Source organism: Apaloderma vittatum, unplaced genomic scaffold (genome assembly GCF_000703405.1).
Source record: "Apaloderma vittatum isolate BGI_N311 unplaced genomic scaffold, ASM70340v1 scaffold2155, whole genome shotgun sequence".
NCBI classification, from domain to species: domain Eukaryota; kingdom Metazoa; phylum Chordata; class Aves; order Trogoniformes; family Trogonidae; genus Apaloderma; species Apaloderma vittatum.
In genome coordinates this window covers 85,110-103,479 of record NW_009717486.1, presented here as the reverse complement: position 1 = coordinate 103,479, position 18,370 = coordinate 85,110, and the positions used below count along the sequence as shown (strand labels likewise).

The 18,370-nt window shown below is 36.5% G+C and overlaps 1 protein-coding gene across 1 annotated transcript in view; it reads left to right on the top strand.

Annotated features, from left to right (window-relative positions):
- DIAPH2 (diaphanous-related formin 2) overlaps positions 1-18,370 on the top strand; it is a gene marked incomplete at both ends in the record, with an annotated part of 148,880 nt that overhangs the window by 56,776 nt on the left and 73,734 nt on the right. The window contains 4 exons of the mRNA XM_009869903.1: positions 2,350-2,451; positions 3,879-3,973; positions 8,511-8,612; positions 16,181-16,420. Of these exons, the coding sequence (XP_009868205.1) occupies positions 2,350-2,451; positions 3,879-3,973; positions 8,511-8,612; positions 16,181-16,420 (539 nt within the window). The remainder of the gene's footprint in view (positions 1-2,349; positions 2,452-3,878; positions 3,974-8,510; positions 8,613-16,180; positions 16,421-18,370) is intronic.

Genomic DNA, 18,370 nt, shown 5'->3' with positions numbered 1-18,370 from the left:
AAGAGCGTGGCTGTTCTAGCTCCCTGGTGCTTGATGCAGCCTCGAGCATGGGGCAAGCTGTGTTGAAGAACTTTTGTAACTGAAAGTCTTCTTCTGCCTGTGACTCTTAGGTCGGTGAGGTTGGTACTGATGGTATATTGTGACTTTGATGCAGTCAAGCATCTGGTTCTAGTATTTCTCCATGGGTTTTGGTAATCGGCATAGAGCTAATAAAGGCTTTGAAGTCGCATGCATAAAAACATAAGAGCCTTTGGAAAGAACATGTCTGGTCTTGTCCAAATAGAAGAGTTTTAATCTAAGCTAGATTTGAAATATTTATAAAATGGATGACTTAGCAGTGATGGTGTCACGGTGCTCCTTGCTCACAAAGGTGTTTCTCTCACTTTCTGTGTGTGAGCAGGTGTGTGTGAATTAGCACTGCAGGAGAAAAATTACCTTTGTGTGGGGTGACCTTTGGTAACGAAACCGTTTGATTCTCTTGTTTTCTTTTTCTCTTTAATGGTTTTGTAACCACTGCAGTTTTGCAAGCCTCAGGACTGAAATGATTACGCACTGCAACGTGTGTCCGTTGTTTTAGCTGGTGACAGAACAGGTTTGTCCTTAGTGTTTGCAACTCCTGTGACAAGTGCGGTGCTCCCAGAGTAGGCAGGGAGGCTGTGCAGGCTCCAGCACTTTAAGGACCTAATCACATCTGGAAATCTGGGGGTTTAATTCTTAAACAGACCAAGTTTGGAATAGGTCACTCCATCCTGAATCACTTCTCACACCTGGCTCAGCAGACACAAATCCAGCGTTCTCAGTCGCTTCTGTACGAATGACCGAACGCGTCATGTTTATTAGTTTCTCATGGGACAAGTAATTTTTATCTTTTGGGTGGTTTTGGTTTGGTTTGTTGAACACCTGGTTTTATTTCCGTGTTTAATGGAGAACAATTAGTGATAAGGGTGTGGTTATTTCATGGAGTGTCACTTGAGGATTTTGCACGATAGTTCATTATAGTTAAAGGGTCAGTGCTGGTGAGAATTTTGAGTATTGTGTGTGTCTTGTCACACCAATGTGTAACTGTCCTTTTACAGACAGAAAGCAAGCTGATTGTGTTCTGTGGTTAGGTTTGCAGAATAATGGCATAGCAAGGGGAGAGAAAGTATTACATTGTTGTTGAATCGTCGTCTCTTGTGAACTTTTTCTGGTTTAGGCTTTTCAGAGGTAGCTGGGGATGAGGGAACTATCTTGTACTACCTTAGTTAACATTGGCAGGAGAATGCCGAAGGTAAACTAATTACTCAGATGGTATAAACCCAGTAGAATTATTATATGCCAGGTGTTTTCCTAGTGGTAATGTGTATAAGGAGGAGAATAACTTGTGTTCAAAATGTTTTATTTCTTTTGTTAAGAGGTTCAAACCAAGATTTCAGTGTTATTCTTTATGCTAAAAATACAAATTGTCTTAAGAGATACCTGTAATGAAACCCATGCTGATGAAATTAGTACAGCAAAAAACAGTGCTCAGAGAAGAAAGGCATGTTTAGTCTGCTTGAAACTTCCTTTCGTAGTTTGGTTTTGAAGTTATTCACTTCCTTTTGAATAACTAAAATGTTCATTAAGTTTAAGGTTAAGTACATTAATTTTTTATTCCTTCAGTGCCAAATATATTAGGTGATATTTGAAAGGTAATAAAATTTTGTTAATGGTTTTACTTAAGAAAATTTTGTGCTAATTATGTTATGAAAAAAATATATTTTAAGTATTAAAATACCACATTACTTTCTGTATAATTTCAACTATTGAATATAAGGGTAGTGATCCTTACTAATTAAAGAAGAAATCAGTTTAAGATGTGTGGTATTTTCTTACTTGCTTTTGCTCTTTACCAGTGACAATGTAAGTAGTTAGTAAAAACCTGCATTTGTGTAATGTGAGAGAACTCAAATGATTTATCTTACCGGTTTTGGATGAAGAACTGAAAATGCTATTTGAGTTATTAGTATTTCAACAGAGGGCACTCGTGTGCTTTGAGGTAACACCAAATCACTGTATTTTAAAAAGTGCTTGAAATAAACTGAAGCTGATGATAGTAAGTTTTGTGGGTAAAAATGTATAAATATAATTTGATAGTGCTTGGGAAAATTGAGCATTGTCATCAACATTTTCACGTCATACTCCTCCTAATTTCGTAAATTTGCTTTGTTTCTTTGAGTATTTTCAGTATGTTGAGGCAGTGCTTTCATTTTGCCTTGAAATGATTTTCACGGATGCATTATTATGGCTTTCTAGCTGAGTTGCTATTAGTCTGTTAAGACTGAACAGTTGTAATAATGAATCAGAATTTAATAAATACTGTCGTTCCAGCTAAAAAGCCTGCAGAAGAATCAGAAGAAAAGAAAGCAGTCCAGTCAAAGAAAAAGATTAAAGAATTAAGAATTTTGGATGGAAAAACAGCACAAAATTTATGTAAGTGATATGAAATACATTAGATCAATATCTAATTAGCATGTGCACATGTGATTAAGTGTTCTTTTTTGTTTACATGGGCAATATTCTTGTTTTAAAAACTTCCTGATCTAAACGTGAGTCTTAAGTACAGAATTATTCTACATACATATAATTGGAATTCACTGTACAACTTGGGAAAACTTAAAAAAGCAACATAGAAAAGTGATGTAGAATTCCATGTCAATTAATTGTATTTTTTTTTCCAGTAAAAAGTTGATTCCTTAATTAATTGTTTCAGACTAGAAGTGCAATTAAATGAAAATTACTGCTTCAGGAAAGGCAGTGTTGGTAGGTTTGGTGTGTTGGTTTTGAGAGGCCATTCCTAATGTCTCTTTCTGTGTAGTGCTATGGAGAAGTAGAACTTGACGGGGATTAGACTTTTTAAGAGAAAAATATTACAAAATAGGATAAGTTAGGTTTCAATACTGCTGCTATAAATTGAAAGGAATGCAGCCCCATCTTTTATTTAAACTTACTTCTTCTCTCACAATTATGGAGGGAAATCAGTCATTAGCAGCAGTAGATCCTTTTATCTGAATTAGAAATACCACAAAATGTCAGTAGTCCAGCTATGCCCATGGCCAATGAAGTGTGTAAAACCACATCTGTGCAGTGTGTATTACCACACCCACAGGCACGTTTTCTTAAGCAGAGACTGAATTATGGCGCAGGTGATGTGGATTTTCAACTTTTGGAAATACAGATGCAGGAAAATCCACTCTAGGAGTCGAGTTGATTATAGAGCACTTTGTTCAGATGGGCTGCTCATCCTCCCGTGGTACCGTCCTGCGATCGGTTGCTTTTGGAACTCTTGTCTGTGAAGCTCTGCAATAGCCACTGTCTCTTGGGCAAGTTTAGTCACTCTAAAAAGCCATTGAGTTTGGGTATGGGTTTTCATGTCTCTGCCCAGCTCTTCATTATCCTTTTGACATGGAATATTTTCTAGAACCTCATATAAATATTCAGCCAACTGTAAATGCAGCACAGCTATTCATACATGGGTATGAAGGCAAAAAAATAATAGGTAAGGTCTTCTAGGGGCTGAATAAGTCTGTTCAAGTAATAATGGGGGTGTTAGTTACCGTTTGTAAAATCGTGCCCTTATTGCTAGAACTAAGTAATGCTGCTGGGGAGCGACTGAGGCTGCTTAAACAGTTAAAATTGGTCATAATTTATTATAAATGAAATTCATAGAAATGAAATTAATTTTAAGTCAAACTGCACTAGTGCTCCTCATCTGGTGTTTTTCATATAGAAAAATTCTTACTTCTGAATCATCTTTATTTAGATCAAGATGTGATTTTTTCAGTTGCTAGAAACTGTTTGCCTTCTTATAGCAGTCTTTTTGACCTTTTTGATTCTAATTATGTATTATTGCATTTCAGCAATATTTTTGGGTTCTTTCCGTTTGCCTTATGAAGAAATAAAAAATATAATTTTAGAGGTTGATGAAGAGAAGCTGAGTGAATCTTTGATTCAGGTATGTGAAAATATCTCTGGTTTAGTGTGTAGCTTATTTTCCATGTAAAAATGCTTGAAAGGTATAGGAATTCAAGAGTAAGTAGAGTTACCTGCATATCACCTAAAAAAATGTTTCGGTTCTGTTTACTGATTTTGTTTATTTCACTTCTGCTTTTGAATATGGTCACATAGAGGAGTAAAACTGCCTTTAAAAGACACTGTTAACAGAAGCACTTTTGAATCGCTTTATGAAGTTTACCTTTCAAAAGAAATTCACAGATAATTCCAGTTTTTCAGTTTCAAAGACGAGTATTTACCACATTTAGGCTGGTGGATAATGGAGTTTTATCAGGCTTCTCGTGGAAATGGCTCTGGTTGTCACTCATGATAGATGAAACTGCCTGAATGTTTCAGAATACTGCTACGACCCAAGAAACATCTGTAAATCAAACCTGCTCTCAAGCTGGTTTGGCTTCATTCTGAGCTGAGAATCTCTCAGCTGGAGAGAAGAAAGTGAGGAATAGTCTCTTTACATCCCTCTCTGATTCCTCCCAGTAGGAGGAGAGCAAGTGTGTGCACTGCCCCCCTCCCCATCTCTGGGCAGAGAAACACGTCAGCCTACAACGGTACACGGATGTAGCGCACCGGGGATACTGGTGTTGAATTGGTTTGTTGTAGAATCATACACAGATTCGGATTCTGGCAAACATAATGGGCCACAATTTATTCTCTCGTCCTTCCCTGTCTCCTCCTGCTACAGCCCTGTCCCGTTCCCCCTCAAGGCTTTCTAAAGTAAATTCTTTCTTTCTCAAACCTGGAAGACGGTTATTCCAGGGACACTGTGCTGAACAAAGTTACTGTGTTTTCGCATTTAGTTATGTAGTTTATAACTTCCAATCTGAACGTGAATGCTTGTTAATAAAATTAGTATGTTGCACAACGTACAGCGTAAATGGAGTTAAATTTATCAAATTTCATTTGCTTGTCCTTTGTCTGCAGTTCTTAATTGTAACACCAAGGCCCTCCTACGTTACTGGAGGTTTTTTTTTCTAGAGGCTCTAGAGGAAGGGCTGTTGTTTTCTCATAGACTTCAACTTACGGGAGTCAACAGCACTACATACTATTATGTTGCCTTATAGTTTCATAATCTGAGGCTCATTCTACTTCAACTAATATGTGTTTTGAAATTTGTATTTGGAATCCAAAATTCATTTTCATGTTTCATTTGGGAAATCCTTTATTTTTTATATATTTTTTAAATTGCCATGGCGTGATGTTTCTGTAAGTTTCTTATTTGATGGGAGATGATTTCCAATCTGACTTTATGTGCTGTGTTTCACTCTGGTGTCCTGCTTCAGGCCATGTACTAATATCTACTTACATTGCTAAAAATACCGGTTTTGACCACTGAGTATATCTTGTCACAAAAACCTTATGCACATGATATATAATATTTGGAAATAAGTAAGAAGTCCTAAATTTCTTTTTTGATTGGGAATATAAGATCATTTGATTGAGAAGCCTTCAGGATTAGTAAAATCCAAAAGGGAGGAAAAACTGACCTTTAGTATGTTAAACGCAGAATAGTTTTGTATTGATATAGTTATCTCTGCAACAAACAAAGAGGTATCTTTAGAACTAGATTAATAGGATATGTAGGATATGTAGGATATGTAGGATATAGAATATACTATGTTACGCTAAAGTCTAAGGTCATGATCTTGTTGCTTATCAGCTGGAAACGGTTGAGGGGAGTCAGCTTGAGTGTGTGCTGAACAGGACACCCTGTTCAGTAGTAGCTGAACCATTACTGTTCTGGCCACAAAGTCAAACTGGCACCAGTTGGGCTGCTCTGGAGAAATTTAGCTTCATCCCAGCCAGACCCAGTATACCAAAAAAAAAAAGCAAAAGTGATTGCAAGGTGTATCAGGTCAAGTATTTCCAGTAGATACGGTAATTATTACACTTTTGAATAATACACTTCTAAGACCTTATCTAAAATCCGCAGTATATTTCTCAAAAATGAATTTAAAATGGAGAAGCTGAACTTAAAAACTACTTAAGATGATTGGGGGATGGAGAAACAGTCTACAGAAGGAAGCTAGAAAAGATTGGCTTGATTAGCTTAGCAATATAAATAGCTGAGAGGGGATACGACTACCTTCTAACCATGGGGAGAAGAGTGATGTGCATAAGCATTGGGGAGAAAAATGAAGTTGCTTAAGTGAAAGGCAGTGTTAACACCAGAATAAATGTATATGAATTTATCATGAGTGCTACTATCTAGAAACTCAGCTGCCTATAATGTTTAAAAAACTGATGCGTTGGAGTTGGGTCCATTTCTAAAGGGAATGATGTGATAGAGTTGCTTCTAATAACAGGGAGATTTAGCTGATATTTCCTGCTGTGTTTCTAAAGATATTCTTGCAAATATATTGGGGTAAATGGGCTGTATCATCTATTTCATGTGCAGTCTATTCTGGTTTATTTTTATTCTAATCTTATGACTAGGTTATTAACTAATTTACAAAGCAAACCTTGCTTTCTTTCATGCTTAGCAGAACTTGTACTTTATGGAAATACACATGTAGAAATTGCTTTGTTCCAAGTTTCAAAGTGGTGAGCGTTAAATGGTGATATCATAACCGAGCATATAGAGAAGTGCTTTTACAGTTATGTTTCTCAAGTCCTCGTTTCTTGCTGCTTTTCAAATTCCTTTTAGCTGCAACACATTGCTATTACTTTATCTTAACTGGAATCCGTGTTGTAATTAAAATCCTGTAGAATTACAGTTCCATGGACACTTTATTGGGAGTAGACCTGTGAACCTTAAGCTGCTTCTACCATTTAGGGGGCCCCTTAGCTCAGTCAGTTGAGCATGACGCTGACAATGCTAAGGTGCCAGGTTCGATTCCCGTTCGGTCCCCATGTGTTGCCTGATCTAGTTGAGAGGTAGTGGACCTGGCAGCAGGGAGGCTGGATTAAAATGATCTCTAAGGTCCCTTCCAGCTCAGGCCATTCTATGATTCTATGATTTACTTTTGCAAGGTTCAGAAGGGGGCTTCATAGCTTTTTGCTGAAGGATGAGGACTTGCCCCTTTTCTCCTGAATATCTTGGCACCAGCTGTGCTTACAGAGAAGAAAAAATGATTTCTGTGTGAAGGATTTTTCTTTTTTAGATATTTGGTATAGAAATCGTTGCACCATGGGAGTTGGGTGAATCTCATGTTGATTTTTCAAAAGCTGTTAATAGCAGAAGTGCGCTACTTCTTTGGCCCCTGTATTCAGATTCATTGTCTATAAATTATTCACCATAAAGGAATGGGTTGTCTCCTTTTTTATATAGTTAGGCAACTTCCCCTGAGAAAATCCTCCTAAGGGTCGCAGTGGGAAACCTTAAGGGACACTACATTTACCTGGGTCTGGAGGTATCTCAGCCTCTTTTCTATAGGTAAATGTCTCGACACAGTCCCTTTTCATTCCTTCAGTCACTAGTGCTTGCCCATAACTCAGCACCCTTTGAAATTCAGCCGAATCACACTTGACTGCAAGCTGCTACAGAGGTTTGGGTCCCATTTGGAGTATCCAAAATATTACATTAATATCTGTTTCTTAATTTTTCCCATCGCAAGTCTTTAATGTGAACAAGGATGATTAGTGGAGATTGGAAATGAAGTAAAGGGCACCTTCTGTGTGTGGACAGCTCTGGTGTAATTGTATCAGCTAACAATACTTTAATACGCTTTGGGATTTTGATATTAAGATTTTTTTTCCAACCTTTTTCAACAAAAAAGAGCTATTCTTGCTTGCTTGAATGTAAATGGCTACTTTTTTTCCTTGAATTACCTTATTGTTTGGTTTTCAGGTGATTTATGCATCAATATTTAAATATGATCTAACCTTTTACTGAGTATCTCTTAAAATATTCTTTAGCCTTAATATAAATATTTTATATGTTTAGCATATCTGTATTTTGATATGTTAAAGTTATATAATAAATCATACAATTTTGTGGGGACATATGGATAAGATTTCAAGGGAATTCTACTTTTTGATGAGTTCTAGTAAGTTGGCACTAGGAAAATCTGTATAATTTTGAGATGTTGCTCTTTTTTGTTTTAAGTTTCTTTTCAAGAAAAACTTGTGCATTGCTATTCTGAATGTCTAGAGGTTTAATTTTTTTTTTAGGTTAGTTATGCCTTGATTTACACAGATCATTTGTTTCTTAATTAATATTTAATATGCAAGATGCAATCATGAGGGCAAAAAACGATAGAGTATAATTCTTCAGGGTCTGACAGCATCAAGGAGTTTTGTCTAACTTTCAATACTGAGAAAGCATTCTTGAAATTAGAGAGTGTAACAGAGGTGCTGATGTCTCTATTAAATAATTACTGGTTTGATTTGATGTTTATATAGTGTTAAAGCTGTGTAAATAAAATAAGCTTCTCATAATTTCCTCATGCATTTCCATATGGTTGTATTTTAAGTGTGTTATTTTAAGATCTCAACTAGTTTAATATAGCAAATTTAATATAATGCCTTGTTTGTTTTAGAATCTAGTGAAGAATCTTCCGGAGCAGAAAGAACTCAATGCCTTAGCGGAATTAAAGGATGAATATAATGATCTTGCTGAGCCAGAACAATTTGGAGTTGTGGTATGTATAAGCGCAGTAATTAGCTGAAGATTTCTATTTTGTCAGATATATTAAAAAGAAAAAAATTAGGTTAAAATTATTTTGGTTAATGTTTTTGCAAATCCTGCAGCAGGAAAAAGTTACCTTCTAGTTAATGATGAAAAATAATTTAAATATCTCTGTAAATATGTATTAGGTGCTTTTTCTAGAAGGAAGTAGGTTCTGCAATTAAGAGCAGCAGGCACTTCTGTACCAGACCAAATCTTTTGTCTGACTGTCTTGTCTTGTATGCAAGCCTTGTATGTTTATTAAACAGTTAAGGAGAACACTCTAAGTTCAGATAGTTAAATTTCCAAGAGTTCTTGAAAGACCCATTGGCTCCATAGCGTTGGCAACTTGGATAAATCAATTTTACTGTATGAAAAACTGTAAACAGCTGAAAGAGTTAATATATCCATAATATGTCATGTGGTTAAAAAAGAAATAAATGTGTGTGTATATATGTATTTTAGGTGTATGGCTAGATACTCACAAAATGTGTGCAAACACATAGAAACTTGCAAAAAACTGCTGTAGAAGAGGTGCGCATTCATATTAGAAATGAACTTGTAGATCGTATTCTGCTGCTTACTGGTGTTCAATATGTACTCCAAAAGCAGGGTCATTGAGTATTGTAATAGCTCTGAAGGGAATGATAAAATTTGCACAAGTAGCTGCTTGTGTGGTAGCGGGGACTGAGCAAGGGCTTGGAAGACTCTTTTGCTGCTTCTGGTCCTCCAAAAACCTGACAAGTCCTTCGGCAAATTAATTCCTGTTTTCCCTTCACTTTGTCAGTCTAAAGGATTATAAAGATGACAAGAACCTCTGTAATGTGTTTAGAATTTATCCCTAACTCCACAGGAGCTAGATTTGCTCTTTCTGGATTTTTATGGTGTTATGTACATCAAAATGTATTAAACCAGAAATAGAGGTCTCTTAAAAGGAGAGAATGAAACTTTTTACTTTTTTTTTTTTTTTAATAAGAAGCTCTGATTTAAGCATAATTCAGGTTTGGAAGCGCCTTTTGAGTGATTATTGGAGGGTAGGTAACAGCACATAATTTGACCTAATGAGATTTTTGTAGAGGATTTAGAAAATGAAAACTATCAAGGACTTAAGCCTACTGGTTTTTTTTGTTTGTATTTTTTTTTAACTAAGTGGCATAAAGTTCCAACAAATATTTTGTTTGAGAACAAAACTGAGGAGTTTTTGTGGAAGTGTGATACATTGGTTGGTCTTATTGCAAGGCCTGCAGTAGTAAAACATTACCATTTATTGATCAGTAATAATCTACAGATTTTTATAAATACATTCAGTGCTTTTCTTGATTGCGTTATGACTTGCAATATAATTACAGTATACATGTATACATTATAGATACATGTTAAAACATGTATCCTTACGTATCTGTATCTAGAGACTTTATATGCAGATATATGGATATATACAGTTACCTTATATGCCTATATAAGGAAAATACAGAATGGAAGCAAATGGAAGCAAATACAGAATGGAGGCATACATGTATACATTATAGATACATGTTAAAACATGTATCCTTACGTATCTGTATCTAGAGACTTTATATGCAGATATATGGATATATACAGTTACCTTATATGCCTATATAAGGAAAATACAGAATGGAAGCAAACACGGTGGAGGCATTAGGACAGAAGAAAACTCTGATGTCTATGAATTCCATTCAGTTAACTAAAATAAGCAAAGAAATAAAAAAAATTCTGCATTATGACCTTGATTTAAGGGCTCTGCAGACATTCCTCCATTTTACTGCTGTAAGATCCTTAATGTTTCACACCTGATGTTTATAACTTGGATCCCTTTCCCCGTTTGATCCCTTCTTCTGCCACACATTTCCCTTTTACGAACAAACATTGTGCCTACCTTGTCTCTTCGGCTTCAGCCTTGGTCCCTGATTCAGTTCTACCGTATTACTCTCTATAGCTTTTATATAAAGATATTTCTCGTGTACTGTTATTTGCATCCTCCCATCATGCTGCTCATGTGGTGGACGGCAGGAAATTACCCTTCTGCTGGGGACAGCTGTGATCGCGACACTGCATTCGATATCCAGCCGCCTTTGTGGTCAGCAGTGCTTTCCTTATGTTGAGCCAGAATTTCCCGAGTGCTGTCCCTTGTATCTTGCTGCTTGTCCTGTCACTGTGCACCTTCAAGAATCTCTGGTTCGGTCTGCTCATGCTTTGCTTCCATAGAGTCAGAATTTCCTGAGTGCTGTCTTTTTTATTTTGCTTCTTGCCCTGTCACTGCACCTTCAAGAGTCTCTGGTTTCATGTGCTCTTACCTTCCCTGTAGGTAGAACCAGGTAAGAGTCAGGAGCAGCTACTCAGAACAGACCAAGTCCTGTGGATTAACCCTGTTCAGCTGTAGCCAGAGCATTGGGGTGGTAACAGCATCGCTCTGGCCACAGGTCTGAACCCCAGCGCTGTACAGGCTGCTGGGAGGAAGGAGCAGTTCACTCCATCCCAGCCAGCCCCAGTACAGCAGGATGAGTCCAAGGTTGTTCTGTTACTGCCAAGGTTTGTGCTCTTCACCTCGGCTTGCGTAGAAGCAGATGATATTTAAGAATCGGAGTAACTGTATCTGAGCACTTACACAAGAGATGACGTGTTAGGGCATTATTTTTGTAGGTAAAACTGTTTCCCCAGTTTCACCTCTGTGCAGAAGGTATTACAAGAGACCTTCATTACTGTCTGAGTTATTTCTCTTGCATGTTCTCACTCTTCTCTCTGCATTTTGTTTAGCATTTTTTTCCTCTTTAAGTTACTCCGGAGATGCTACCAGTATGGTTGGAGGGCTCGGCCTCAGCCAGAAGCAGGTCCATCCTGCAGGTGGCTGGCAGTGGCTCTGTTGGACAAACTTGAGGAAAAGTTCCTAAGTGTATAATGGAACAGTAATTAGAGAAAACTACTTAATCAAACATCTCCAAATGGTGATGTTTGTCTTACAAAGGACTAAGCTTCCTGAAGCTTGTTTGCTTATTCAACTTCACCATCTGGTTTAATAAAAAAATTACTGCAATTTTTAGAGGCCTGGAGCTACATTAACACTATAGAAATGTTGGTTTTGTTTCAGACATTGATTTAATTGAACACTCCATTAAAGTGGAGGAAATGCAGATGAACTTAAGATCTTCATTTGAGTGGGGTCCTTTTTTTACCACGCGTCAAATTAATTTCAGATTTTTGCATTAATAATAAAGTTAACCTTGAAGTTAAGAAGAATATGTTCAGGAATAGATGATGACAGATATGTTAAGTAATATTTAAAATGTGTACCCTTATTTGTATGTAAATTTAGGTATGTTAATTAGGAAATGTTAATTGGATAATCGCTGTGCTCATCAAATTCAATAAAGTTTGGAATAAGTTGTTTAAAATTTATGTAGAAAAACTATATGTAGTAAATGATTAACTTAAGAGAAGAGAACTATTAACTTAATATTCAGCTGATATGTAAATGAAAAGTAGAATTTCATTTTCATTTAGATAGAATGTTAAAATCAGTTATATATTCAAATTAGTTATTGGAACTGTTTTTGAAGTTATATCCTGGGATCGAAAAAGGCAACACAACTTCATATAAGGAAAAGTTTGCATTGATGTTGAAGTAGAGCAAGAAAAATGGGTTAATTGAGTTAGCTGTATCACATTAAGCTAGGTACAGTGTTCTCAGATATTTAAATGTAATACTTATTTTTAAGAGTTAACTTCCTTATGACGTGCAAACAGCTGCAGCTTCAGTAACGATACTGGTTTTACATTTCAATGCCACTTGCACGTTTTAAGTACTACAAAATCATAAATCTCCTCTATGGCGTGAAGTGTGTGAGTACCAACCATTTTGTCTGAGCTCAGAGGACAGGTGGTGTTAGTGGATTTTAAACTCAAAAAACTTTACCCGCTGTTCTTTACCACTAATGGTGTTTTGATGTTAAGAAGAATATCACTACTTCCAAAAAGATCCCCCCACAATTATGTGGTGCAACCAACAAAGAAAGTGACTGGAGCTGACCTAAGAATTCTCTTTGTAGTGCATATTCTGAAAAAGTGTGAAGGTTTTTTGCTGATTTCTAGTGAATGCAGAAGTTCCTTCAGCTGATAAGAACCAGATTATCAGTAATGTCTTTGTTAATGCAAGAGGGCAAGTTTTACCTGCATTGTTTCAGAGTCAATTCAGTAATTTTAAGTGAAATTATTTTGCTCTTGTCTTGCCTCATTGCAGTTTCTAGAGCTGCCGAAGAATTAATCTTTCTAGAACACTGATAGGAAAAAAAAAAAAGGCGACTTTAATATATTATAGGTAAGAGGCTGAATAAGTTGTCTTAGTAAGTTGACAAATTTGTATTATAGGAATGTCAGCTCTTTTCCGTAAGAAGTGAGGCAGATTTAATTGTGCCTTTTGGCTTTTGCCAATAACTTTTGATCCTAGTTTAAATATGAGGCTTGAGAATTGAGTGATGATAATAAAGAAGTGAATAAAGAACTTGATTAGGCAGAGAATTCAGACAAGGCCCTTTATTAAAGCCCAGAAGGGGAGATAATGGTATGCAGTCCAGCGCTCACAGTTGGCTGGAAAAGCAATATCCATTTTCTTGCTTCTCTAACCGTTCGTGGTGGAAGCTAATGCTTGTTGTTACTTACACCTATTTAAATGTGTTATTTCTTCTACGCCTTTGACACTAATTTTGTAGAACTGTAAACAGTTTGACCTTTTTCTAAGTGAATTTAATTTTTGCACCTTACCTGTTTTCAAAAGAATCCTCTAAATTCAATATGCTTATTAGTCACTGAATATGTATATTTAGAAACGTGCGTGTGGAAGTGAAACCAGGGCAGGGTGGGGAAGGAGGAAGTAAAATAGCATTTGTGATTGTCTTCTGTTGATACATAAAGATTGTAACAGATATAAAATTATTTTGAATTCCAAGGAAACAACCAACTTGAAACAGCCATCATGAAATGGTCAGGGTACTTATGAAATATTATGCATATAAGCAAGTGAAATGAAAACTTACTGCTCATTTGGTAGTCAGACTACCTTGCAAAGCAGATAAATGATCAATGTTCCATGACACTTCAGTGCATTAAAAAAAAGATAGTAAGTACTAATTGGCTGAAGTGTTGTAAAGGATTTTTCTTCACACATGTTTGAATCACGCTGTTCTCTTGGCTTGTATGTGTTTTGTTGTGCTCGGTTTTCAGGAGCTAAAGCTTTTGACAGCTTTTTTCTGTGCCGTTTTGAGTAAAACCAGTAATTGTTCTACAAATTTTAAATTATGTGATTAATTTAAATCTTCATCTGCTGCAGCTCAGGGAAGGTAGATCCTTTCAAGGCAGATGTTTTCGGTATGATATGTGTTGCCTGATCTAGTTGAGAGGCGTCCCTGCCCGTGACAGGGAGGTTGGATTAAATGATCTCTAAGATCCCTTCCAGCCTAGGCCGTTCTATGATTCTGTGATATATCTGAAATGCAGAAAAACGAGATTTCAAGACTTAGCAAGATTCTGGCTTACAGAAACTCAGATGAATTTGTGACAATCAAGATGTGTAAAAAAAAAGATCACAAGTTATACTGAAAAGCTTCTTTTCTGATCCTTTCCTTTCACTCATTCTAGACTGATCAGATGAATTGTTTGAGTCCATCTGGAATGCCTTCATATTTATATTCGATTTAGTTCATCATTATTCAAGCCACCCAAGTCTTTCCTGGGAAAGTTATTACTGCTGCTTCTGGTAGCTGTCTAGTAGATAGCACCAGCAGAAAAATCAGGGTTCCTCAAAAAGCCACGGTAAAGCTTTGGGCAGCAGAGACGTGAGCACATAAAAAACTTGGGTTTGATAGTTGATGTATGGGATTTGTCATATAACCAAGCTTTTCTTTCAGGCGTACGGTGTGCTTCAGGAACAGCACCATTAGTGAATACATGGGGGGAGAAGTCTTTCAGTGTTCAGAGTTAGATCTGCAATGTAATTATTCTTGCATCTAAATGAAAATCCTCAGTGCATACTTTACTTTTAAATTTAGATATATCTTGTATATGTGATTACTGATCACTTGTGAAGACCAATACGGAAAATACGGAAGACAGGGACGTATTTTGGTAGCTAGGCTGATGAAATTGGGGCTGGGGATTTAAACTAAAGAATCATTATTGTAGACACTTTTCATTTACCATGTTACAATGGTGTGATTTATAGCCTCCCTTTTTTTTTTTATCAGATCAGGAAGGAATTAGTCCTATACTAGCTTTTGCAAAGTGTCTGAGGCACAAAGGTGATTGTAGCTTGGGCATTAGTTTTACAAAATGTACTTAAAAGAACTGAAAGAGGAGGTTAAAAAGCAGGCAGTATTTTGCCTACGAAGTTATGTTGTGGGATCAGAACTGAAAGAGTATATTGGAAGTATATCCTTATTTTAGTAACCATTTTTGGTCAAAACCACTTCATCCACCTCCTGAGTCTGGTTATTCTTTGGGGCACACAGATTGGAGCTTTTTGGTGGTGTGAACTTGAAAAGTCTTAGGGTCAAGTATAGCGTATCTCTGAAATACCTTTGAGCTTATTTGGTAACTATCAGTAGTGGTAGGATTCATACTGTTTATTTTATAACATGCTTTATGTGTAGATGGTAACAAAAACCAGTTTGGGTTTTGTTTTCATTAAAAACTGCAAAAACAAACACCTTGTAGCACTGATATCATCTGTAAATATCCCAGTTAAGTGCTCACGTCAATATAATCATAGAAAATATTTCGTAAGCAATAGTACTATTGTGACCTGGCTTTATACGAGTATCTGACTAGTGAAGCTTGGCCTCCTGTGGCTCAAACTCACTTGGCTATTCCCATGTCCTTCCACAAGGCTCCTTAGGAATTCGTTTGGTCTTTCCTCTATTGATCTCCTGGTGACCAAGAGCAAGTTCAGAGCTCCGTGTCAGCTCAGTAAGAATCTAAAAATGGCAACTACAATTCTTTAGCTTAATCAGATTCAAGTGTGGCTGCTTGTATTTGTGCAACTATCAGCGCACACACACTTGAGAGATTGTTGTGCTCTTTCTGAAGGGCGAAAACCCAAGAAGCTTAGTTTGAGGAAATTGGTAAATAAGCAGGTTCAAGGTTAACTTCCCTGGAGATGTGACGAAATGTTGGCCACCTGTACCTTCAGGCTGATCTTTGGTTCTTGTTAACTGATAGAACTGGCTTACATTTCCTTTGCTGGGAGGAAGGATTTTTGGCAGTGTGTGTTTATTGCTGGTGAGTTTGGAAGTTGATAACACAGAGCACGTTCTTCTTTTCAGTATTTTGCCTCACTGAGGTTTTTCAGGCAAAGTGTGTGGTTTGGGGAAAAACACAGGTGAGCAGGCTCAGATTCCTGGAAATACAAGATAAGCCATGAAAACACACAGAAACTGTAGTCTTACTGGCTGCAAAACATTGTTCTTTAATATAAGTATTTTAAATAACAAAGGCTTTTTTTAATATTCTGATTTAATTTTTCTTATTTTGTAGATGAGTTCAGTGAAGATGTTGAGGTCACGGCTCAATGGGATCCTTTTCAGGCTTATGTTTGAAGAGCATGTAAACAATATCAAACCTGACATCATAGCAGTGACGCTGGCTTGTGAAGAGCTGAAGAAGAGCGAGAGCTTTAGTAAGCTTTTGGAGTTAGTGCTCTTCCTTGGAAACTACATGAACTCTGGCTCCAGAAACGCACAGTCTCTTGGTTTTAACATCAGTTTTCTTTGCAAGGTAAGATGAAGCTATAAAACTTTTAAGTGCAGATTTCTGAAACTCACAACGCGTGAGAAAATATCCTCAAGAGGGAAAAACAATCAATCAATGCAGTTTACTGACTGCGCCTTCGCTTTTAATAACGGATGGACAAATACAGAGTAAGCGTTTCTAGGATGGTCCCCTGCTATCGCTGTCGTACTTGGTGTGGTGGTGATTTAAGGCAGTTTAATTGTAAATCTGGTCCGAGTCTTTCTGAAGTATATAAGTACAACAGTTTTTTTATCTGAATTCATTGAACTTGTGAATAGAGTGTAAGTAGAGCTCAGAATATGTTAAATAGCTTCAGCCACTCGTCTTTCTTGCCAGTTTGTACACAGCTGTCTCTCAAGCAGCATCACAGAAATAAGTATTTGGGATGAAAGATCAGCATTAACCTAAGTTTAACTTCGGTTGTGGTGGCAAAATACGGGATGCAAAGAGAACTTCAGAATCTATAGCAGTAGGAATTTAATGTGTAGCACTTGTTTGTTTGTGTGATAAAATGTACATAAGGCATTGATCTGAACCTGACTATCAGTTTATAAAGTAGCTTTGAAAGTATCTTTAAAATAAAGGGATGCAACGTTTGTAAACATATTTTTTTATAAAAAGCATAAATCTTGCAGAGGAGTCTTTCGTTATTTTTCTTGTTTGGTCTAATCAGAGCATCCAGGTTTCAAGTCCCTTTTTTGGTTGGGCACTATGAGGAAGTTTGATGTGTACCAAAACAAGATTTAGCCTTGGGGAAAAAGTAATATTTCAAAAACACAGCAAGTGTGATGGGACATACTTCAGTAGAGAAAGACTCTGCTTGCTGTAGTTTAATGCAAAGATGTTGGTAACTTTTGATAAAATAAAAACCATCACCTGAAAAAGCTTTCATTCCTAGTGCTGCATTTTCTTTTCGATAGTAGCGGAATCTAAAGGGAAATTAAAGTTTTAAATGGAAAACTACTTGTTAACGAGGGGGAGGGGAAATGATGACTGTGCACAAAAGGTACTGTAGCACAGTATAGATTTGAGAAGGTGTTCTTGCACTCCAGGTGATAGCTTTATGAATTGCTGTCAATGCAAATCCCACAGATGTTGACACAGCTAATGTGGATTGACTAATCCTGCAAATTGTTCTCTACTGAACTGAATAATTGCTGAAGCATAGCTATCTGTGCTTACAGCTAAATTCCATTTAAGATAACCAAGACAAAAATCTATGACTACTTAATTCAACCCTGCCCTGAGAATCAAAATCTGTTTGCTAACTTATTTTTTTGTTTTGTTTTCACGATAGATATTTCTGAGGGAAGTGTTCTCTTTTTTTACTAGTGATTTCTGGAGAAAATACTTGAACATTCTCCATAATGAAATGTTGACTGTGCTATTGCATATAGGTTCTATATTTTGTGATAAGAGGATATCTAAAAATAAAATAATCACAAAGACAGAGGTTCCTACCAAAATGTAGGCATGAAATTGTATCATTAATAGTTTTGCATATTGATTCAGCCTTAAAGCTTGTCTAGAGGAGCTTGAGAGCCTTTATTTTGCATTTTGATAGAATATTTGTAAAGCATAAAAATTACAGCTTATTTTAATATTCTGTGAAATACTTTGTGCCCTGCCTATCTTTATGTGTGAAACCTTCATGAGTGGTAGGATGTTACAACTTAAAGTCACAGTTCCATAAGTCAGATATAAGATGCTGAAGAAACTTTGTCCAAATTTTTTTTTGCTTTACCATGAAACCTGCTACTTAAAATATTGGTCTCTTTTTTTGACTTTTTAGTGATTCTCCCTGCAAGATAGGTGATGAGACAGTCAGATGTAAGTTGAACAACAGTCATTACTCCCTGAATATTGTTGTTCTGGAAGGACTTCAGCTGTTACGTGACTTTATAATAAATCCAGCTAACTGTGACTCTTGTTAGT